Genomic DNA, 25092 nt, shown 5'->3' with positions numbered 1-25092 from the left:
GGAGGGAACCTCCGCATGGCATGCGGAGTTCCCTCCTGTGCAATTAGGATGTGACCGCCACCCTGGCGGTCACATCCTCTATTTTTAACATTGCAGCGGGTGCAGCTTCAAGATGCACCCGCGGCAATGTTAAAAATGCACGCATTGCATTTGCATGCAGAAAGAGGCAGGCACCGCGCGGTGCCTGCGGCTTTCTGCATGCAAATGCAGGGGGGTACCATAGGTACCCCCATGTGCACCCCCCACCCCCCCTTCACCTAGGGGGCCCGCAACGGGCCCCCGCAGTGAAGATCCGTATGCTTTTCCACGGCGGAAAACCCACCGCGGAAAAGCACTTTTTAAAGCCCATCCTGATATGGCGGACGGTGTCTGAGAGAAACCGTCACCACATCAGAGCTTTTCCGCCGCGGTTGTAAGCCGACCGCGGCGGAAAAGCTGCAGACGGAAACCAGGACCCACCAGCCATTCTAATGTGGCGGTGGGTCCTTGGTCAGTCCGCTGCGGTTTTTCCGCATCCTCTGGGCCGGCGTGGCTTACGTCGGCCCCGAGGATGCGGAAAAACCGCAATCATAATCGGCCCCTTAATGTACAGGTGCCTAATTGTCCATGAACAGAGAAAGGTCTGGGTGAGCTTCTGGGGTCCCACTGCTATTTGTCATGGTACTGACTCAGAGTTGAATTCAAGAAGGACCATAAGCTCCAGAAGTATTTATGGTCAAATTTTGGTGGTTGAAAGTTGTTGTAAACACCACCACCCAAAGTCGAGGAAGCCCTTGCACTTTCCTTTTCCACACCAAGGAATTTTAGGACCTCTTACCTTATCCAGAGACTTTCTGTCTCTCATTACAAAGAAGAAATTCTGGGATACCTGACGTTCCTCTTTCACTTTCTGTTTGCTCCACCTCAGCACCCTCTACTCTGATCAGAAGCAGTGTGGAACAAAAACACATCCCCTAGACTACCTCAACAAACAAAGAAAGACAAATGTAGGTGACCGGTAAGGGGACTCAGTGCAGCATTTGGTAAACATCCTCCAACAGACGAATAAGCACCAAGATACTGGTGTACTGTTACCCCACCTTCCCACTGTTCAGCTTTGCTAGCTCCCCAATTCCAGCTCACCTTTCCTACTGACCAGCTAGGAATCAATCAGGTAAGCATTTGAAATGGTGAAGGGCCCACTGGGGGCAGGCACTGGCTTATTCAGTTTCCTAAACGGAAAGTGTGTGTGTGTGTGTGTGTGTGTGTGTGTGTGTGTGTGTGTAAGTGTATGAAGCTTATATAGCGCATGACTTACCCTGGGGCATCTCCGCGCTTGCTTAGGGAACCCGTCCTGGTATTCCCCTGTAAGATAACCCTGGCAGGGTATCCACAAGGTGAAAGCCAGGCATCCCACCGCGAGGGGCCGATGTGGAGATTAAGCAAGCTATTGCCCAAAGTCGCAGAGTGTGAACCCGTGAGTCGAGAAGGCACCGGAGCGAGAATTATCGAGTCCGTGGAATTATTGAGCCCAAGACCCGCCGAGGCGGGGAATTGAACCCTGGTCCAGGGCCGAACTCAAGCTCCAGGTCTGCCGCCTCTAACCCCTGAGCCACACTTCTCCAAAGGTAGCAAGTTACATGGTGGAAGGTGGTACCAGCCTGTATTAGAGCATAATCTTGAAGCATTTGTTCTGATCAGTGTTTACCAGGCATTAAATCTTCAATACGCTGTACTCATTAAGGAATACTGATACAATGGAGACATACAGGATAAAATAAGTCCTGACATTGCCTAAATAATCAGGATGGGAGCCAAAATGAGGCGGGCCCCTCCCAGAGTCGATCATTTTCATGAAATCAACACACTCTGACCCTAGTAAGCAGGGGATTTGTAAGGGCCAGGGCACCACAGGAAATTCAATACTGTGCAGGGCAACCTTTCATAAATAACAAGCGTTACAGCAACAACAACTAAGTCACCCGCACCCAAAGTGGAAACTCATACATGCATGAGCCACACCACCACCACTACATCTTGGGGTCTCACCAATCCAACTCCAATTGATGCAGACTATGGAGAAAGTGCACTTTTCTCAGCAGATGGTAATCCATCATTGTGGCTACTTTTTATCATTGAGAGATTGCAAATTGCTCACTAGTCAACCTAAACCAGGTCAACTGATGAAGATTGCAGATTCAGAGCAACCAATCATGCCACTAGAGTCCCAGCTTCTTCCACCACCTTCAATATCATGCTCCCCCTGATGTCAGTGCAAATAGAGAAAAATATGTGACTCTTGGCAGTTATATGAAGCCCAACCTTCTCCGGTGAACAAAGTGAAAAGAAGAACCTTCACAGGTTTCTTTGTAGGTTTCATGTAGTTTATTGATTGAACAGCATCCCAGCAGAGAGCAGCTCCTCCAATATCAATAGCTCTCTTCAACTGATCCACATAGAATCCTCCTACACTTCCATTCTACATGTAGCTAAGTAACCAAGCTATGACATAAGCAAGTAGACACCTCTACATATCTCCCTTTTATACAATGCAACACATAATATATATATATATATAATAAAATAAAGTAAGAATAAACAACAAACAAAAAACTAATAACTAGTTTGTTTACTAAAATATAAAAAGAAACATTAAGAATCTATATCTAATATTCACAGATATTTCCTAAGTAAAGTTCTGTGGCATACACACTTTACAAACATTTCCAAAACTCCAAATTGTATCATCTTGCAAAACCACGACATTGGATTTTACATTTTTAACCTGAAAAGGTCCTATATATTTACTTTCACCTTTACGAATCCATTCATTTTTCCGCACTACGACCCAATCACCCACTTGAATAAACACTTGTTTTACTCCTTTTCTAGAATTGTACACACTCTTCATCTTTTCTTGACCTTCTTCAACTTTTTTCAACAATTGTTCATGATCAATCCATACTTTTTCTTCCTTACACAACCAAACAGGACATTCTTTTTTTCCTGGTTCTCTTCCCTTGAGAGACACAAAAGGAGCAATACCAGTACTAGAATGAGGAGTAATTCTATGCATCCACATCATACTCCTTAGCTCTTGTTTTCAAGACAATCCATTTGCAAGAGACAAGTGTATATTTTCCATTATAATTCGATTAACTCTTTCTACCAAACCATTTGCTTGAGGTCTAAAAAGAGCCACTTTCTCATGAGCAAAACCCATCCTTCTGAGGTAATTCACCATCTCACTTGAAACAAACTTTACTTCATTGTCAGTCACTATTCTAGCTGGTATTCCCTCCTCAAGAAAAGTTTTTTCAAGAAATGTTATGACGTTATTTGTATTGATTTCTCCCACGGTGTCCACCACAAACCACTTACAATGATAATCAACTAAGACAAGAATAAATCTATCTCTCATTCCTAACTTATTAACTGGTCCAATAAAATCCATAGATAATTTTTCCCACGGTCTTGATGGAAATGTTGTGCATTCCAAAGTAGGTTGACGCACAACTTTGGACTTATCACTGTTCAAGCAAAATTGACAGTCTTTCACCAGAGCCTCAACTTCACTATCAACTCCAGGCCACCAGAATGATTCTTTATCTCTTTGCTTCGACATTCCCTGACCTGGGTGACCCTCATGAATTATCTCAAGAATATGTTTCCTTATCTGGTCCAACATCAATAGCTCTCTTCAACTGATCCACATAGAATCCTCCTACACTTCCATTCTACATGTAGCTAAGTAACCAACTAAGACATAAGCAAGTAGACATCTCTACATAAAGCTTTCAAGTAAGAAATGAATGATGCCTTCTCAGATAAGAACAAGATAAAGAAAAGAGGTAAAACAATCATTTCTGCCACTTCTTTAGAAATACTGAAAACAAGGCTAAATGGAAAGCAGGTTCAAGTATTAAAGATGGTTGACTGTACATCTTTCACAGCCAATAATAAATGCAGCATAACTGCAAAAGAGAGAAAGCAAAAAAAGGCAGGCAAGGTATCTAACACCTTCTCTCCCACCCCTAAAACTATCTTATTAATTGACTAAGAAGCCTTCCTTCTCAACAATCTCTAGTCATAAATAAGAGTGTAGCTCAACTTCTGCCACCATTTTTACTCCAAAAATCCCAAACTACACTTACCTTGTGTACCGAAGATTGTAAAGACCACAGTATTCAATCATCGATCTCTAGATCTACAAAATCTATGTTCCAAACAATCTTGAAAGAAATCTATATGATTAGGAAGAATTAGCCTGAACAGTCAACAAGATTTGAAATGTCAGCACAGAAACTATACTCTGCTGTTGAACAATTAACATTCCCCAATATAAGCTACATAGGAAATGGAAATTAAAGTCATCCAGCTGAAAAAACACCATGAAAGAACATCAGCCAAGCACCAGTCTTCAAATTAAATCTTTGGCTCGCAAATGGGAGGACTTCGAAAACTGCTCCTCATGATCCAATCTATGAATTGTTCACTTTCCTGGTGGTACAGAAGGCACAAATATTAACATTATTTATTTATTTATTTATTTATTTTATTTTGTTTAATTTGTAGAGCGCACTGCAACCTAACTGGCATCCTGGAGCTTAGCAAACTCTGAGTGAGGCAGAAAAAATTTACCAACAGCAGATGGCAACTAAGCTTTGGGGAACAACCAGGTTTTTAACCTTTATCTTGTGGGCCACATCGCTGGACACATTCTAAATGTGATTTTTTTTACCAATGCAGAACTAGTCACATTCCAAAGGATTATTCCAGTCATGTTGTCAGACCACCAACTGGTAGCTTTCCAACACAAGACATCACAACTCTCTACACCTAAGGCGTACTTACCAGCAAGCACATAATGACCTTGGCTCAAACTAAGGGGCTCATTATGATTGCGGATTTTCTGCATCCTCCGGGCCGGCGGAAGCCACCGCCGGCCCGGAGGATGCGGAAAATCCGCAGCGGACCCACCAAAGACCCACCGCCACATTAGGATGGCTGGTGGGTCCCGGTTTCCGTCCGCAGCTTTTCCTCCGCGGTTGGTTTACAACCGCGGAGGAAAAGCACTAATCTGGTGACGGTGTCTCTCAGACACCGTCCGCCAGATTAGTATGTGCTTGCAAACATGCTTTTCCGCGGCGGCTTTTCCGCCGTGGAAAAGCATGTGTAACTTCACTGCGGGGGCCCGTTGCGGGCCCCCTAGGTGAAGGGGGGGTGGGGGGTGCACATGGGGGGTACCTATGGTACCCCCCTGCATTTGTATGCAGAAAGCGGCAGGCACCGCGCGGTGCCTGCCTCTTTCTGCATGCAAATGCAATGCGTGCATTTTTAACATTGCCGCGGGTGCAGCTTGAAGCCGCACCCGCCGCAATGTTAAAAATAGAGGATGTGACCGCCACCCTGACGGTCACATCCTAATCGCACAGGAGGGGACTCCGCAGCCCATGCGGACGTCCCCTCCTCCTCAATGATCGCGGACGGACGCAAGTCCGTCCGCGATCATAATCGGCCCCTAAGTTTTGAGGACCTAGAAACACAACTAACATCCAACACAGATCTAGATACAATAAATTCAGTTAAAAACTCTATGAAACTGGAAGCTTTTTACATCCTAATTCCCCTAGAAGCCAAAAGAAAATGAATGGATGAATGAAGAACTAAAGAAACTTAAAACGCAAATTGCAAAGTTGCAACGCACCTTGCTAAAAACAAACAACACTCAAGACAAACGTCACCTACAAAACCACAGCAGAATATACAAGTCATCTATCAGAAAAGCTAAAAAAGCTAATATTCAAAAGAATTCAGAATGCAAAATATACAAACAAAGAATTTCATCAAATTTCCACCAAATTCCATAAACTTAAATGCACCGAAGGGAACCATCCTATTTCCCAAGAATGTACTGTCAAACTGGCAAATCATTACACAACCAAGGCAGATATGTTTGATTCCTATTGAAAGCAACTGTATTGTACTTTCTTATCCTGCTTATCAAGGTTCTCCAAGAGCTTCTCAATCCCTGCTTGGTTGTTTTATCTCTTGAAAATGCAATAAAAAAGTTGAGAAAAAAAAGGTTCTACAAGGGCTTGTGTGTGCTTTCTTCCTGTTGGAAGTCTCAGGGCCATCAATGACTTCATCTGCAGCTCCCCTGAACTCCTCTGCTGGGGGTTCTGACCTGCCAAGTGGTGCAAATTCCAGTTCTGGGCCCTTGGAGGTGTTTCCCCTGCTTCAAGGTCTGAAATTCCATGCATCGACGTTCAGCACCTGTTTTTTCCACTGCAAGCTTCCTGTGTGGTTGAAAACCCAATGCATCGCTGCAACCGATAAATCTATGCATTGCCTATTTGCGCGGCTCCGAGATCGCTGCAGCCCAAGTCCCAAAGCATTGTGTCTCTGACATCCGAGACTTCCACTCTGACTTAAATGGTGGCCCTGCTGTGCAGCTGAAGTCATCAGTGCATCACCTGTCCACAACTGTGAAAATCGACGTAGCGCCTGCTTCACCACCACATCGACCTAGCACGCCTTGATTTTCCACATATCGCACCTGTACGCCAAGTCTCCAGTGATGCCAAGGAGCCGAGGCTGCGTGTTCCGAATTCAACACGTCGTTTCAACACTTCTCCTGTGTGCAGCAGAAATGACGCCTCCATTCCCTTGGGAATCAAAAATCGCAGTATCGCTTCGGTTTTTATAATGCTTCCCTCTTCTGCAGCTGTTTTTTGTCTTGGATTTTGCCACATCAAAGGTACTTTGTGCTCAAATCAAAGCACGGATGGAGTTCTTTGGACAAACTTGCTTAAACCTTAAAAAAGTGATAGCTTTGCTTATATTTGTTGGATTGTTGCCATTTTGGTCTTGTTTGATTAAGGTAAAGGTTGGTTCTTTTTCTAAACTGATGTGGCGTCCATTTGTAGTGGTTTCACTATGTTACTGTGTGTTTTATGTACAAATGCTTTACACTTATCTCTCAGATAAGCATGACTGCTTGTGCCAAGCTACCAAGGGAGTGAGCAGGGGTTATCTTGGGTGTGTAACTCCCTTACTCTGTCTAGAAGGAAGGGTCCCTACTTGGACTGGGTGCATACCATTGCCGGACATGAATCTATTGGCTATTTCGTGATTTCAGCATGTTAATGAAATGGAATACACATTTTGTTCCAGTGTCCATAAATTATATACAGGAACTAATTTCTTGTAAGCATACACGCATCTATCCCCATAAGTCCTGGACATCAAGATTAGTAGTAACATTTTGTTTGATCACTTTTAATGCTGTCACTAAAAGCCCTATAGACATTTGTAGTCCAACGATACACTGGGATACTAATGACCTTTTCTTTCATGACTCCGTTATAATGGCTTCAATGAGAGAAAACTACTTCAAAGAAAATTATGATAACAAGTGCCCTGGGATATCACCTGGGGCACAGCCAAGACTCTAACTGATGTGAATTGATATCCAACATGTCACAATTAATCAAAACCATGATCTCAGTAGTGACATCAACTATCATTTCGTGAAGTGCATCAAAATTCCCCAATGTGCTGGCAACACAAGGAAAATTCCTACAAACTCCTGATAGAATGTTACTTAATATCCATTAGGCTTAGGAATATGCAGAATATCTACCACATCTGCTGATTAGGAGTGTACTGACTAGGGGCCAGATGTAGGTAAGTATATTTTACCGATTCATAAATACCGAATTTTACCAATTCGGTATTTATGAATCTGTAAAATAGAAGGTGGGAGATGTAGAAAGAATCGGTAATTGAATTACTGATACTGTAAGAATCGGTATTTACCGAATCAGTAAATACCGATTCGGTAATGCCCATTGATTCCTATGGTCATTGAAGCCCATAGAAATCAATGGGCATTACCGAATCGGTATTTACCGATTCGGTAAATACCGAATTTTGCAAGGGTGCAGGGGGTGTCACTTTGACACCCGCTAGCACCCCGATTTAAGGCATGTGTGACATGTGGCACACAGACATGCCCTAAGGGCATGTCCGTCTGTCACATGCCATGGGTGTGCATGCACACATGTGCATGCACACCTGTAATCGGTATTTTACCACCCAATTGGATTGGGTGGTAAAATACCGATTCAGTAAGGCCTGTGGGACTCAGAAGAGTCCCACCTACATTTCAAAATTACCGAATCGGTAAAATAGCCTACCTACATCTAGAATAGCCATTTACCGGTCAGTAAATGTCTACCTACATCTGGCCCTAGATGTTAAATTGTGAAATTACACTATAATGTTGATTAATTGGTGTACTAAGTTATTTGACCTTACTTGGATTGTTTAATTTACTTTTGACTGATTTTTCCAAGCTTGTCCACCCGATATTTAAAAAAGAGTCCCAGGGAAAGAAAAACTGTGTATAAAACAATAAAATAGAATGACAACATTGACGCAAAATTTTTTTTTTTAAACTTGTCAATTTATTTGCTAAGTAAAATCCAGAGATTGGTAAGGTATTGACTTAACAATGGAATCTGCTAGCTAAAGATCCAACAATCAGTACATTTCTCAGTAAGAAAACAAATAGAATTTTCAGATAAGAACTTACAAATAGGAATGTGATGTTTCCTACTTACAAAATGTTTATCAGAGAACAAACAATGGTTTTATAAATGTAGTCACTGAAGCACCTGTATATTTGCAACTGACAAGTGCAAACAATTTAAGTTCCCCATTACAAAGGAATTTTATAACAGGGACTACGTTACTGTTTTTTAAGTTATAAACATAGGTTTTACTTTGTGGCTGGTAGCTCATTAATGTGGGAAGTACAACCAGTCCCCTAAGTTAAAGGACTGAAATGCTGACACCTGATGGACCCTAGCTAAGCATTCATTGTGCACAATATCACCATTAGGACACAGCCATCACGGTAAGACTGCACACCCTACTAAATGCGAAGCAAGACCCAACTGGAAGCAATAGAAAACTTAAATTTCGCTGAATAGAGTGTGTGTGGAATAAGGTAGGTCGAGGATGAGGACATGGGTCATCCCACTGACTGAATTTCTTTTATTGAAGTTTTATATAGTGCAAACCTGGCCCAAGGGCGTTCAAGAAACCCAGACTATTTTAAAAATGTGCTTTTCTTTTTCATGCAAAGGACGATACGTTACTTGCCCAGAATCACAGAATGTTTAACCAAGGCCAGGATTCAAACGTAGCCCTCCCTGTTCCAAAGCTAGTTGTTCTAGACAGGTCACATCTCCGCTCCCGAGTTTCAACACCTATATTAGCAGACTAAAAGAAAAAGCACTACAAAAACTTTGTGATTAGCATGCAAATTAAGAAACTATACCACCACCATGAGCTCATGAACTTGCCAGCATGTTCACTGAATGGATACCCCACATTATGCACTTACCTCACTAGTAGGCAACAAATAACGTTTTCTACCATACAGATAAAAGCATGTTACAGCATGTCTCAACTTTTATAGTTTTTAATCAAAATGCAGAATATCTTTAAGAATTTTTACAAATAAGTTCTTCATAAGGAGATACTGCCCTCTACACAGTAACACAACATCAAGTTCCAGGTTTCATGCTATAGTAAAATGGCATTTGCCACTTAGTTTAAACTGACTATGTCTTTGAGGCACTGGAACTAGAATGATGCAACGGTACCATCCTACAGTGGTAAAGAACAGGCATGTAATCTTGGAGCTTACATTATTGGTTTAGTTAATAGTTTAGGATTAACTTCACTTGTTATAACGCAGCTTTCAGGCACTGCTTCCCTTTTGTTTTTGGGTTTCTCCTGTAACAATATCTATACATACTAGTAATGTAAACTTGGGTAGAGCTTGATTTTCAACACTTTGAATTTGTACTCCATTCTCTGGTATTCTTAACGCACTATTATTTATGATTGAGGATACACATTAAATATACATTATAACAATTAATTTAAAGAAGTTTACATTTATAGATATTATTACTTGTATCACCTGCCTAACCAGGCACTTAACATCTTTCTTGTCATTTATTGGACAACATCAATTACTTGCACATCCTGGCGCACACATTTAAGCTTCTAATATTTAATACTGTACCCCTATTTCTACCTTACAGCTTAACGTTTTGCTATATGGACTTCATAACAGTCTACATCACTTAAACAAGGGCAGGCTTTATTTTTATCTAGAGCATAAGATGCACCATTGTACTGATATACGAGGTTCTACATAAGCAAAAAAAGCCAATTACGCAAAGTATTATTATAAAGGAAAGTCAATTGTAATCTCAAATGGTTTTTCTTATTGGCACTTCTCTAAGTGACCAACGCATAAATAATTTACTTCTACCGTTACCTATCCCTCTTTATAACAAACTACTGTTCAGACAATGTGAATCAGTAGAAATATTTTTACTAAAATGTAGAACCATATAGACCTTCTCTCTCTATAACCATCATTAGACTATCCAGGCAATCCCCCGTTTAACTTACATTAACTAGCCCATATATCATGTGATATTTGTTCTCCTTACAACATGTTGCAAACGTCATGCAATTTATTCTGTATATATTTGGTGCCTATTAAAATATTTGAGGACTCTATCTGACAAAGATATTTCTATTCAGCTTTTACCGAAAGTACTATCCTGTATTACTTTTTATTTTCTATTTTTTAATTAACACTCTCTATGAATCCCGTAGGGGAGATTGATCACTATTTTTTTGGGGTACGCAGAATAAACACATTTTTTTTTAGCTGATTACACAATTGACTGTGCTTTCGCTATATACCTCGTGGAACTTTTCAATGGTGCCAGCATGGTTCTAAGGTATTCTACTAACTACTATGCAATCACCAGAGAATGTCTGTATGATCTCTTAAGATGTCACTCCGTTATGGATACGAACTTCAACGCCCACTCACATTGGTCATTATCATTAGGCTGAATGTATCCAGACATTACTAAAATAGGATGTGAATACATATGGTTTGTCTTCATGTTTCTGACTGTACTATTACTTACAGACACATACCACCTGCTAAAGCCGTGATAAGGAAAGGAAAAGAACCAAGTATTGGCTAATGTCTATGTACAAATTCACTGCACTTCGATTGAATTTTTACCTAACAAGGAAAAAGCAAACGTATAAAAAGAGATGAATATTCTCATTGTTTGAGTATTTACATACTCCAGTATTTCTTGTGTATTGAAGTGTACTTTTGATAAGACGCCAGAGGGTACATTTTCAACTCGCATTGGAGGAATATTCTGCCACAGATGTACGGATGTGCTCCACATGTGCGTATGTGCAATGTCCACAGTTAAGAAGAGAGGCAAGCAGTTCAATGCTTTTTTACGAAATGTTTATAAAGAGTGTCTGAGAAATAAACAGGGAGCTTCAACGCGATAACAGGGTTCCCATCTTTATAATCGAAACACCATGCGAGTGCTCTTCACTCCAGAGGAGTGTCACATCTTGCTCAAGTGGTATCTGATCTCTTTTGAGGTGGTGTAGCACAGTACCATTTTTCTTTTCCAAATCTCTGGATTTTCCTCCATTTCTGATTATTAATCCACAGTGAGTGCCCTGTAGGCTAACTTTACACCAATATCCACCGAAAAGGCGATTGCCTCTTAGTATTACCTCCATTTCTAATCCAATATTTAAAATAAACATGTGAGGTCACACATATACTTACCCAAAGCTGTGAAAAAGTTATTCTGGTCATATAAAATCCACAGGCCACATCCAAGAAGTATGAGACCCAGAAGCTACAAGAAGTAAACAAGGGCAATATCATTACTTTACCTCTTTTAAAGCTTTGATTCAAGAACAGGTTGTGGAATTGCTTACCAGAAATACTCCGTTTAAGAGATTAAACAGATATCTCAGGATTGTTATTTTATCTTGTATTTTCATCGTTCTATGTTGCTGTTTTTGGTATACTTTGAAAATATCTGCAATGGAAAAAAAATAGAAAAGATAAAAATAACAGTCAGCTATCTGATTTAACTGCCAATATATAATTAAAACGGACAGTGTAATAAGAAAAGGATGCAGCACAAGGTGCTAGGTAATGGTCATTGTTCATTCAAACATCAGCTGGAATAAATAGTACCTGTCCATAGGAGGGCATTGTATGTAGCCTTAAGGTTGCCTTAAGGTAGGGCTTACCTCGTTTGGGGAACGAAACTGCTGGCTGATCTGCTAAAGCACAATTTGCACGTAAGATGGGCAAGAATAGAGAAAGTTATAATTTTTGATTTTCCCCATTATATACTGCTTAGCAAAAACACTTGTTTGACCCTATATTTATGAGGGCTGATTTATTACTATGCTGCACATTGATGAGTCTGTCCAGTATGACTTTGTTCACGTTTGTTTTGGACGGCCTAGGTTTTATGAAAGAAACACTAGGAATAGCTCAGTCACCGACTTCCACTGATTAGTCTATATTGGGGTTCAGAAACGAATTCAAGTTTTAAATTAGGAATAAATCCAAACCAAATAATTAGATGGCCATTGCCCTATGTAGGGGCTCATTATGATGTTTGGCGGAATCACTTCTGCCCAACACCGGTTGGCCACTGGCAGGGAGGGCTGTGCTAGTTGAGAAAGGGGCAGACCGCCTTCCCAAAGTGAGACTATGGTGGTGGAGAGAGCCAACTAGTAGCAACGCAAAGAGTCCCAGTCAATGAAAGAAAGTAAGGTGCTCTCCATAGGGAGCAGGCCAGGAAGCAACCAGACAAGATTAGTACTCACTAAGGGAGAGCTGTCGGCAAACAGAGTACTGGGAGGCCCACTTTGGAGGAGAAAAGGCCCTGAGGCCCAGAGGAAATTGACAACCCCACAGCATGAACAAATCGCCTCTATCAGTGGAGCCTGGATCCTCTAGCAGATGTGACAGGCCATGCCATGCCAACAAGATAAGCAAACACAAGGAGATGATGGACGGAGCGCTGAAACTTTTCAGACACTCACCCAGTCACAGATCTGGGTTGAATCCATCATCATTCTTTAGCTCACTTTGCCACCTCAGATCAGACCCAGCTATATGCAAATCAGTCTTGACCTTGTGCGTCATGGGAACAGTCCAGTCCAAACTGCCAAGCCAGGTCTTCCCTGAACCGGAAACAAGCATCCTGGGACCGGTTTCTGTGTAACACCCTTCATCAGCTAGGCTAGCTTGAATCCAGTGGCAAGGGCCCCACATCTGTGCATATTCTGCCAACTTAGGGTGAACAAAGCAAACACAAGGAGATGATGGATGGAGCGCTGAAACTTTTCAGACACTCACCCCCAGTGACAGATCTGGGTTGATTCCATCATCATTCTTTAGCTCACTTCGCCACCTCAGTTCAGACCCAGCTATATGCAAATCAGTCTTGACCCTGTGCCTCATGGGAACAGTCCAGCCCGAACTGCCAAGCCAGGTCTTACCTGAACCGGAAACAAGCATCCTGGGACCGGTTTCTGGGTAGCCAGGCTAGCTTGAATCCAATGGCAACAAGATAATCGGTCTGTAGCACCAAGAGGCTACCTGCCAGGGCCCCAGTCAGCAGATGTTGAGACCCTGGGAGGTGAGCTGAGGTTCTTGGGGTGAAGGCGAGGCTTGATGTTAGGATGGGAAAGACCCAGCCCATTATTTTATTAAAAATATATATTACTGTCATACAGTGGACTTTCTACCACCCTCCTCCCCCGGAGGCAGATCTGGGGTAATTTCCCCTTCTGCCCCCTGGGGGGCAGAAAGACTGTTGCCCCATTTACCTGGGTGGGCATGGCCATTCCATGCAGGGCAGCCTCACCCCTATATTTTTTTTAGTAAAACTCCCTGGCATTTAGTGGGCGTTCTGCCCCCCAGGGGGACAGATGGGGTAATTACTACAATGTGCCCCCAGTGGGTCAGAGAGACTGATGTCCCATTTATTTTGGGGTGGGGTTATGGCAATGCCCATGTGGGCAGCCCCCAACCCTATATATATATTTTTTTTAATTCCCCCTAGGGGGCATATTAGGAGAATTACCTCAATCTGCCCACCAGGGGTTCAGAAAGACTGCTGGTTCATTTAGTTGGGGGAGGGGGCATGGCCATCACCCCTATATTAAAATTAAAAAACCTTTCCATGGGGTCTAGTGGGCTTTCTGCCACCACGGGGACAGGTCAGGGGTAATTTCCCCAATCTGCCCTACAGGGGGACAAACAGACTATTGGCCCATTTACTTGAGTTGGGGGCATAGCCATGCCCATGCTGGGCAGCCTCCACCCCTACATTTAAAAAATAAATCCCTGGCTTCTAGTGGGCTTTCTGCCCCCTGGGAAGCAAATCAGGGAAAATTATCAAACTCTGCCTCTCAAAGGGAGCAGTAAGACTGTTGCTCTATTTAGTTGGGGAGGGTGCATTGCCAGGTCAAGGTGGGCAGCCCCAACCCCATATATATTTTTTTTAATTCCTTGCCATCTAGTGGGTTTTCTGCAGATTGGGGATAATTACCTCATCAGCGCCCCCAGGGGGCCAGAAAGACTGTTTCCAAATGTATTTGGGGTAGGGGCAAGGTCATTCCCATGCTGGGTAGCCTCCACCCCACAAACCTATAGTATCAATAATACCTGGTGTCTAATGGGCTTTCTGACCCCTCCGACGCCCAGAAGGGAGCAGATTGAGGTTTTTGCCCAATCTGCCCCCAGGGGGGCAAAAAAACTTTTTCATATTTTTTGGGGGCTGGAGAATAGCCATGCCGTTTTTGGGCATCTCCGACCTGTTCTCAGGACACCCCCGCGCCGCACGGCCCTCCAGCTGTGTCTGTGTGCCCCCTCCCTCGCTCGCTGCTGATCGTTGCCGCTTTTCCTAGAAGTGCTGTGCCAGTGATCTCTCCCCACTTGCTGCCTGTTTTGCCCCTGTCTACGCTCCGTGTAGCTTCGTGTTTGGTATTGTAGCCCCTGTACCCTTTGTGTTTACTTTGTAGCCCCTGCTCCCTGTGACCCCCGCTCCCGCTTCCCGCCGCCGTACATCGCGGCCCCGCCCCCTTTTCTTCTGTGCCCTCCCCGCTCCCGCTTCCTCCCACTTGTCCTTATATGGAGACCGCGCGGCGCAGGTGAGTGTGACCTGTTCTCAGGACACCACCGCGCCGCACGGCCCTCCAGCTCTGTCTGTGTGCCCCCTCCCTCGCTCTCTGCTGATCGTTGCTGCTTTTCCTAGAAGTGCTGTGCCAGTGATCTCTCCCCACTTGCTGCCTGTTTGCCCCTGCCTACGTTCCGTGTAGCTTCGTGTTTGGTATTGTAGCCCCTGTACCCTTTGTGTTTACTTTGTAGCCCCTGCTCCCTGTGACCCCCGCTCCCCACTTCCCACCGCTGTACATTGCGGCCCGCCCCCTTTTCTTCTGTGCCCTCCCCGCTCCCGCCTCCCAGCTGCCCCTCCCTCCCACTTGTCCTTATATGGAGATTGTGCGTCCGCGCAGCGGACGCGCCGATTGTGCGCCGAAGGCGCGCCAAAGGCAAGCCCGTCTGCGCCCGTCCGTGCCTGGCCCGCGCCCAGCGCCAGGACCCCTGGCCCCCGCCAATGCAAGACCACCCGACGGACCTACGACGCCGCCACCCTCAACGCACTCAATGCCGGCCGAAATCCTGCCTGCTACCGAGCCACCCTGAAACGCACCCACGGACCCTTCACCTGCAAAGCCTGCCGCTTCACCTGCCTCCGAACCTGCACCGCACCCGCCAAGCCGAGCACCAGCAAGAACCACTTGAAGTGCATCCTGCTCAACACCAGCTCCATCCACAGACACGCCGTAGAACTTTGGAACCTCCTCGACACATCTTCACCAGACATCGCCTTCCTCACGGAAAACTGGATGAATGCCTCCTCAGCCCCCGACATCGCCATCGCCATCCCGGATGGGTACAAGATCACCAGGAGGGACCACGTCAACCAGATCGGAGGAGGCATTGCCATCGTCCACAAGAACACCATACGCATCACGACAAATTCCGACGACACCCTCACCGCCGCCGAACACCTCCACTTCCAGATACACACCGACCCCAAGACGACCCTCAGAGGCACCCTCATCTACAGACCACCGGTACCACGCGCACAATTCAGCGAAGACATCGCAGACTTCATCAGCCCGCACGCCCTCCCCTCCGCCGACTACATCCTCTTAGGGGACTTCAACTTCCACCTGGAGAACAACAACGACACCAACACCACCACCCTGCTGGACAACCTCAACTACCTCGGACTCAAGCAACTTGTGAACACCCCCACACACTACGCCACATGCTTGATCCCGTCTTCTCCTCCAGCAAGCACATCTCCTTCAGCCACTCCACCGGACTCCACTGGACGGACCACAGCTGCGTCCACTTCACCATCAGTAGGACCACCACTCACCACCACCCGCAACAGGTTCCCCGCAGAAGCTGGAACAAGATCACCACCGACCAACTCACCACATCCCTGAGCCATAACCCTCCCGCCAGCTCAACGAACCCCAACCAAGCCGCCAACAACCTCACAAGGTGGATCACCAACTGCGCAGACAACCTCGCCCCACTGAAGACCCCCCCCCCCATCAGACCCGGTAACAAGAAAGCATTCTGGTTCACCGACGAACTCAAGAGATCCAAGAAGAACTGCCGGGCCCTCGAGAAAGCCTGGCGCAGAGACCCAACTACAGACAACCTGACCACCCTCAAGCACGCCACCCGGAAACACCACCAGCTGATCCACACCACCAAGAAAAGCGCATTCAAGGATCGACTGGACAACAACGCCCACAACAGCAAGGAACTCTTCAACATCGTCAAAGAGCTATCGAACCCCATCGCCGGAAACAATGACATCACTCCCTCGCAAGACCTCTGCAACTCGCTCGCCTCGTTCTTCCACAGCAAGATCGCAGACATACACAACAGTTTCAGTTTCAGCACACAGCCGACACACCCCACGACCGTACCAACGCCCCCCACCACCACCGAGCCTGGACCCCGGTCAACACCGAAGACCCCATCCGCACGATGAACTCCATCCACTCAGGATCACCAACCGACCCCTGCCCTCCCCACGTCTTCAACTAGGCCGACTCCGCCATCGCACCCCACCTCCGGGACATCATCAACACCTCCTTCGACACAGCCACCTTCCCAGAGAGCTGGAAGCACGCCGAACTCAGCGCCCTACTGAGAAAACCATTAGCGGACCCCACCGACCTCAAAAACTACCGCCCCATCTCGCTCCTTCCATTTCCTGCCAAAGTCATCGAGAAGACCGTCAACAGACAGCTGGCCGCCTTCCTCGAGACGAATGGATCCCTCGACCACTCGCAGTCCGGCTTCCGGGCCAACCACAGCACCGAGACCGCCCTCATCGCAGCCACCGACGACATCCGAGCCCTGCTCGACAATGGGGAAACAGCGGCCCTCATCCTCCTGGAACTCTCCACAGCGTTCAACACGGTCTGCCACCGCACCCTAGTGCAGTGCCTGAGCAACGTCGGAATCCAGGAGAAGGCACTGGAGTGGATCATCTCCTTCCTCGCCGGAAGAACCCAGAGAGTCCGCCTCCCCCCGTTCAGATCCGAGGCCGCCGAAGTCATCTGCGGCGTACCACAAGGAGCATCACTCAGCCCCACCCTCTTCAACGTCTACATGAGCCCCCTCACAGCCATCGCATGCCAACACAACCTCAACATCATCTCCTACGCCGACAACACCCAGCTGATCCTCTCCCTCACCAACGACCCCACAACCGCCAGAACCAACCTACATGATGGGATGAAGGACGTAGCTGAATGGATGAGGAACAGCCGCCTGAAACTGAACTCAGACAAGACAGAAGTCCTCATCCTGGGATCATCACCCTCTGCCTGGGATGACTCCTGGTAGCCCCCTGCCCTAGGCAGCGCGCCCAAACCAACGGACGCACGCAACCTGGGCTTCATCCTGGACTCCTCCCTCTCAATGACCAGACAAGTCAACACCGTCTCCTCGTCATGCTTCAACATCCTACGCATGCTGAGCAAGATCTTCCGGTGGATCACCACCGAAACCAGGAAAACGGTCACCCAGGCCCTCGTCACCAGCCGACTGGACTACGGCAACTCCATCTACGCCGGAACCACAGCCAAACTTCAGAAAAGACTCCAGCGCATCCAGAACCCCTCAGCACGACTCATCCTCGACATCCCCCGACACAGCCACATCGCCGGACACCTGAGAGACCTGAACTGGCTCCCCGTCAGCAAGAGAATCACGTTCAGACTCCTCACCCACGCACACAAAGCTCTCCACAACAAAGACCCCAGATACCTCAACGACCGCCTGACCTTCTACACTCCCACCCGCCAGCTACGTTCGACCAACCACGCCCTCGCCGCCGTTCCCCGCATCCGAAGAGCCACAACGGGAGGAAGATCCTTCTCCTACCTGGCTGCCAAGACGTGGAACTCCCTCCCCATCCACCTCCGCCTGACCCAAGACCACCTCTCCTTCAGGAAACAACTCAAGACCTGGCTCTTCGAGCAGTAGCAGACCCCCGTCCCCCAAGCGCCTTGAGACCCTCCGGGTGAGTAGCGCGCTATATAAATGCTTAATTGATTGATTTATTGACCCCTAAAACCCTGTTAAATTAAATATTCCCTGGTATCTGTTTTGCTTTCTGCCTCCCCCCATGGCAGCAGATCAGGTATCATTGCCAAAAAGGCTTAAATAAAAAAGTAATTAAGAGTGAGCACAAACCCTTGCCCAAAAACGCCACTCCCCCATCCCTGGTGTGTAGTGGGTGGATCCGTGCTTGGGGATCGCTCTCCTATTCGATCCAATTGGGCAGAGGTAGCATTGGAAAGGTGAGATTCTCCCCTTTTCAAAGATACCTCTCCAGTTAGAATCAGTGCTCGGGGTTGGGATATCACTCTGAGTACTGATTCAGTACAAGTAAAACAAGCTTACTGGCTCATTTTACTTTCAATTTCACTACAAATAAGTTAGTGTGCCATGTGAGCTGATCGATATTGCAGTAAAAAAAAATCTGACTGCTCAGGAAGTTCTTACTGAGCAGACTACTGCTAGAAAAAATTAAGGACATCATCTGGTGCCACCAGAGGGGCCTTTATTTATATTCCCAGTGTCGGACAATGGCCGACACATGCACTGGGGAGGTAGTGCGAGTAGCTTAGGATGAATTGTACTCATCTGAGTCTATTCTTTTGCAGATTTTGCAGTGCCAGAATCAGTGACGACCGGGGATGCTGGTATGCTGTCAGCTGGGATGACTGGACAATCAAGATTGAAGTCGTTCCAGGAAGCTGGACAGGATTGTGCAGGTAAGTCTGACAACTGAACAGGGGCTTTCTTCCGCTGGTGCTGCGTTACCACTTCACAGGCAGGGTGTGGCAGACAGACGTGCCTTTTATAGGCTTTCATAGGGTCTGGATTCAAAATGGCCACCTAGAAAATTCAAGAATGTTTCTGATTCAAAATGGCCACCAAAAAGGTTCCAGAAGGTTCTTAAGGTAGGTAACCTAGTGGAAGTGGGCCAAAACCGAGTGGTGGTGAAGTATGTGGGCAGACGATTCTACTGGCTGTGACGCTACTCCATTGTGTTGTGTATGACTACAGTGTTTCAGGGGGGCCTGGTGAAGTTGCAGGGATAGCAACAACTCAGGGCATGCCATATTAAAGGTCATGACAGATAGATAGAAAATACAGGTAACTGTATGGTTGATAGTGCCTATTAAAATGATGCAAAGTTTCCACTTATAAAGTAGGAATGTGCGATGCAATATGTTTGGCACTTTTCTAATGTTGGCTCTGACTTAAGTTATGACTGCTGAGATATTTATAATAGTTATCATTATTCTGAAACATTTACATTGCAAATGATCATGCATAATAAATGCCCACTCATTGTGTGAATTATCTCTCACCTGGAACCAGGATGGGGTTTGACCTTTAAAACCCTTGCAGAGGAGAAATCATCTGACAGGTTTTGTCTGACTCCTAACACTCCCTATCTAATAGAGCATAACTCATTGGAGAGAACAATGTAAGCTATCCGAAAGTTATCATTTTCTCAGAATAGGGTACCATATATATTGTTTACTTTTGGGCCTAGGGAGATCTACCCAATGGGTCCCAGTTTGCAGGGAACATACCAAAACCCAATCAGGGTTGTATTCAAAAACCTTATGAATGTGAATCGACTTTAGAGAGAATGAGTCTTTTGGTGCTCACATATTTAGAGCACAATATGTTTGTCTTTAGATGGCCTTATTGGGATACTGCCCATGCAGTTCTCTTACAATCACTTTGAACAAAATTCAGCCAGGAAGTGTTATACTTGGCATACTATGTTGTCAATTGTTTCCGGCATGGCACATTGTAGGTTTCCCTATGTTAGCCTAACTGTGCACATTATAGTCCTCATTTTATTCGCACACTTTACCATATAGAAGCGCTGGCTTTCACATGGAACCTGCATATGTTTTTGTGCTCAGTTCTTTTTCTTGGAATTTGTCTGAACACCACAGACAAGGTCAAACAACAATGTCCCTTGTGATTCGTTCTGGCCAGGTACTGGCACCAAGACATAACACAAAAATGAAGCTGTTTATGTGCACACATGTCCTGCAATATAGATGACCATAAGAGCCAAAAACAAACACATGGAATGAGAGGTCTGAGACAAGATCACTGCGTCTGCTGAGATGTAGAGCGTCCATCTATATATGCTAAGGTACGGGGTCCACCACTAATCCCAGAGATATTTGATATATAATCATTTAGCTTCCATAGCAGGGGAGGGGGTTTAGGTTAATTTGTCCTATATAATGACGGGGCTTTTCATAGTAAACGGTTTATTAACCATGATAACAGTATTTTTAGTATGCATTTGTTTTCTATTTTTGGCATGAATACCACATTTCAGTTTCACAATAGTTTCACTTAATATTCCAAACTTCCTTTGTGTCTCCTGTTTATCCTATTGTGGACAAGTACAAGTGAGAGAGCGAAAGGGTGTGTCCTGTCACCACGATCCTTGAGTGGGTCAAGAGTGTTGTGCTCTGGGGTGCCAATTCAACTGTTATTCTGGTAAGGATAGGAGGGCAAGTGAGGCACTATAGCTAGTCGTACTCTGGCTTATGGATACTGAGGTAATATGGTGGCTCAGTCACCACATACTGATGTTCAACGGTCCCAAGCATAGTTCTGTTCCTCAGCAGAATTCCTTCAACAATGTGAGCAGGTGAAACAGATCCTTATCAGATAAATGTTAGTGTGAATGCTCAGAGCAAACTGAAATTCAGTTTTCATTCACTTATTCCTGGCAATATTCTACATTTAACAATTTTAGTATATGTGAGTGAAAAAGTCAGTGAAGATTTCCAAAATGAATTAATTCAGGTACAATTTGCAGTACAAAAAAATATATTTAATGACTGAAAACTTCTGGAATCATTACATAAGTGGGATGGATTTATCAGGAATAACTTTTAATTATTTTGTTTAACCTAAACTATGTAGATTTTTGACCAATGTAATTCTTCAAAATGATTGCTGTGGTCTTTTCAATACGAAACAACTTGAATTTGAATCATTTAATGAGTGATTAACATTTTTAACAAAATGTTACAATTTATGTACACTCATTTCAAAGTCACAACCTATCTGAAAGCAAAAAAAGGATTTTGGCAAATTACTACTATATGGTAAGAATAAAGGTTCAGTAAGAAGAAATCGGAAAACAAAATTGCGTGCCAATAAAGAATTTCTTATTATTAACTAGGTGTGGGTTTGGAAAACTAATGGGAACACTGTTAGCAATATTTACAACATACAAAATGGGTTCAAATCTCATAACCCAAATAGGCACGGAGAAGGTAACACATATATTTCAGTTATGACAATGTCCTGCACTTTTACTAATTATGTATTTAGTATGTATTTATGACAGAGAGCAAGGTGCAAGAATACAACTTTCTAATGACTAATGGGCGCATTTCAAGTGTGGTGGACAGCCTGCCAGCTGGTCAGGTCAGGTGAGCCTCTAGCCTATGCGCCTTGTATGAAGTTCTAAATACCCTATTTAGAGCTACCTGTCTGCCTTGCAGGGATTAAGGTGCCTTCACTGCTTCTGCCAGTGCGGTTAATGTATTAAAGGCAGAGATGAATGCTGAGCAGGAGCCATGATTGTTTCACATGCACTGTATTAATTTCTTATTTTATCACAAGTAATCCCCAAAGCAACAGTACTGTGGCCTTGACATTCAATGAGTCTTATTGCTGTATGTGTTATCAAAAGAGACTAGCTTAAATATGACCAATATTGTAAGGACTCTGATTATATTTGTCATGGGCACCTCGTTGGTGAGTTCATGAAGCCCTCACCCATTAACCTGGTTGGTGGCATGCTTCATCATCGGGCTCACCCAGTGACACCTAATGTGTCCCAGGTGTGCTGCGACGCCTGATTACAGCGGAGCTGGTATTTTACTGAGAGTGCAGTGTGAGGTGTAAAGTGAAGTGTGAGTTAAAACGGCTTGGCGAGGGTCCCAGTACTCGAGGGTAAATTACATTTTAATAACTGGGCCCCCGTCAGCGGTTAAAATAAGGCTTGGGGATGTTTAAGGGAGGCGAGTTACTACCTCCTACATCCATCAGTTGGTCGACATGTTTCAGCCAGTGCCTTAAACTAAATCTGGCTTTCCTCAGGACCTTTTTAAAATAGAGTGTAGTGCAGGATAAAAAGGAGTGTAATCCAGGCTATGTGTTACACTCACTAAGGTGTTTCTCTAAGTGTGAGAGGGGATTCCCTCCTCATATATGCAGCCAATGCTTCCAGGAGTGTATGCCAGGGCTATTGTTTGTTTTTCTAGACCAGCTCTGCCATGCTTTTGGTGTTACCCTGAAACCGGTCCCAGGATGCTTGTTTCCAGTCCATGGAGGACCTGGCCTGGCAGTTAGGGCTTGATTGTTCCCATAGGGTGCAAGGTCTAGACGGATTTGCATATGGCTGGGTTCAAACTGGAATGGCATGGGGAGCAAAGAAACAATGGATTTAGACCCAGATCTCTGTACTGGGGTGAATGTATGACATTGTTCTGCATTCTGTCCAATTGTTATTTTTGCATGTGTCACTCCAAGTGGGACGGGTATCCCCAGACGTTGGTCCTGTGCTCTCCATGTCACTGGGGTCAAGCTATCCTGGCTGATGAGGGGTAGAACCCAGAAACCGGTCCTAGGATGCTTGTTTCCAGTCCAGGGGGGACCTGGCCTGACAGTTCAAGGCTGGACTGTTCCTGTAGGGATCAGGGTCAAGACTGATTGCATATGGCTGGGTTGAAACTGGAATGGCATGGGGAGCAAAAAACAATGGATTTACGCTCAGATTTCTGTACTAGGGTAAATGTACGAAACTGTTCTGCATTCTGTCCATCAATTGTTCTTTCTGCGGTACTGTTAGGTCAGCAGTAATACTGTAAGGCGTCCTCTCGGGTGACAGAAGAACCCTCCCCTGGAGGCATAGTTCGGCACCATCAATCCTGCATGAGTCCACCCAGGATCAACACAAGCTCAATCCATAAAGTCACTGATAAGCTACCAGTAATAAAATATGGAGTTCACCCGGAGCGACAGAATCTCGTTATGCAACATGCCTGACCAATGTCTGAAACAGAGGAAGAGCTGTGGGGGTCAGCAGTCCGGGATGACACATACATTGAATCCAAGCATTAGGACAGACCCAAATTAAGGTACTTCAAAAAAGACTTGGAAATTGAACTGGATCTTCTCCAATTGAACTTCATTTTACCTGGAGTAGAGATTAAAGACAATGTTCTAAAGAGTGTGACTGTGGTGCGAATCGTCATTTGGTTAGACATCGAGGCATAAATGCAGACGAATTACCTTCGATTATAAAGTAGACAATGTACATTCATTCACTTGTTGGGAATTCGCATATGTGCTCCATGAATGAGGTAAAACACTTTCTGGTCGAGTTTTCTAAAGCTTTGGGGGATCTCATATTAGCGTCTGCTGCTGCCAAGGGTCTTTACAGTGGGAAGATTATGCATCGGCGAGTTTTACAAGCAGGATTTTTTATAAGATGTCCTCCTGTGGTTGCATAAACGGTTCCTGCCTTTGGTGAACAGACACAACTCATATCCTGGCGTGTGTCCTGCAGAAGGACAGCAGAGCTATCTTCTAAAGTATCACAGTAAAATGCTAGGGCTTCGCAGCACGAGCAAACCCCTGGAGACTGTTTTGCCCTAGGAGACTACCGAATACAAAAGCAATATAAAAATCCAAAAACTGTCACGCAAATTAAGACGGATGACTTATCACATAAATTGTTTATCTTTATACAGCATCGGCCTCTTGGTGTGCTATGAGGTTTATCTTTAGTCTCAGAAAGAAATACGCCGAAATATATCTTAAATCTGGTTCTTGCTATGTAGAGAAATGCCCATTGTACGGATGTTTACATTCTGCGCTATGTCTAAATCTCCTACACACGTTCACTTTATACTGGCCTCCACGGGCAATGCGCGTCATAGATATCAAACAGCCTTTGCAATTCTTACCGGCATTGGCGGCTCTCTCAGAGTTACAGATGTTGGATCCTTCTTTTATGAAAACCAGTGAATACTTTTTTTTCCCCAGAGACCCATTTCTTAATTGAATTGTAGCCGTTTAAGAAGCGCGGTGTGTTGTCATGTAAACACAGCAGCTACCTGCCTGCAGTGGTTCCAAAGTACAAAGATCAACAAACACTTCCTCCTTGGGTAGAACACAGTTAGGTCTGAACACATCTCGAGGGTGTGTACTGTAGATATCTGCAGCCAAGAATCTGTACGTTTTGGCACATGGTGCATTCTTAGGTCCTGATTAACATCGGCAAAGGTACGACAAAGACAGTAGGCTAGACTTCTTTATTGTGAAAAGCATGTGTAAAAGCCAAGAGCCTTTAGGGGAGGGCTATCATTACATTGTGTTAAAACTTTACAGACAGGTGGTTTTAAACAGGAACCCCAAACCAAGCTACATGAAACACACCAAGTAATATATAAAACAAACCAATGCATGGATATACATGCCAACAA

The 25092-nt window shown here is 44.9% G+C and overlaps 1 protein-coding gene across 1 annotated transcript in view; it reads right to left on the bottom strand.

The window, feature by feature from the left end:
• The window catches only part of TSPAN19 (tetraspanin 19), a gene marked incomplete at its 3' end in the record, with an annotated part of 75175 nt that extends 50435 nt beyond the window's left edge, over positions 1-24740 (bottom strand). Inside the window, exons 1-3 of the mRNA XM_086950164.1 lie at positions 24574-24740; positions 11845-11948; positions 11690-11762 (exon numbers count right to left, since the gene is read on the bottom strand). Coding sequence (XP_086806290.1) covers positions 11690-11762; positions 11845-11910 — 139 coding nt within the window. The remainder of the gene's footprint in view (positions 1-11689; positions 11763-11844; positions 11949-24573) is intronic.
• Between the last annotated feature and the right edge of the window lie 352 nt (positions 24741-25092).

This window comes from Lissotriton vulgaris, unplaced genomic scaffold, assembly GCF_964263255.1.
Source record: "Lissotriton vulgaris unplaced genomic scaffold, aLisVul1.2 SCAFFOLD_2001, whole genome shotgun sequence".
NCBI classification, from domain to species: Eukaryota; Metazoa; Chordata; class Amphibia; order Caudata; family Salamandridae; genus Lissotriton; species Lissotriton vulgaris.
The sequence above is the reverse complement of the archived record's forward strand: the minus strand, read 5'-3'. Positions and strand labels throughout refer to the sequence as shown.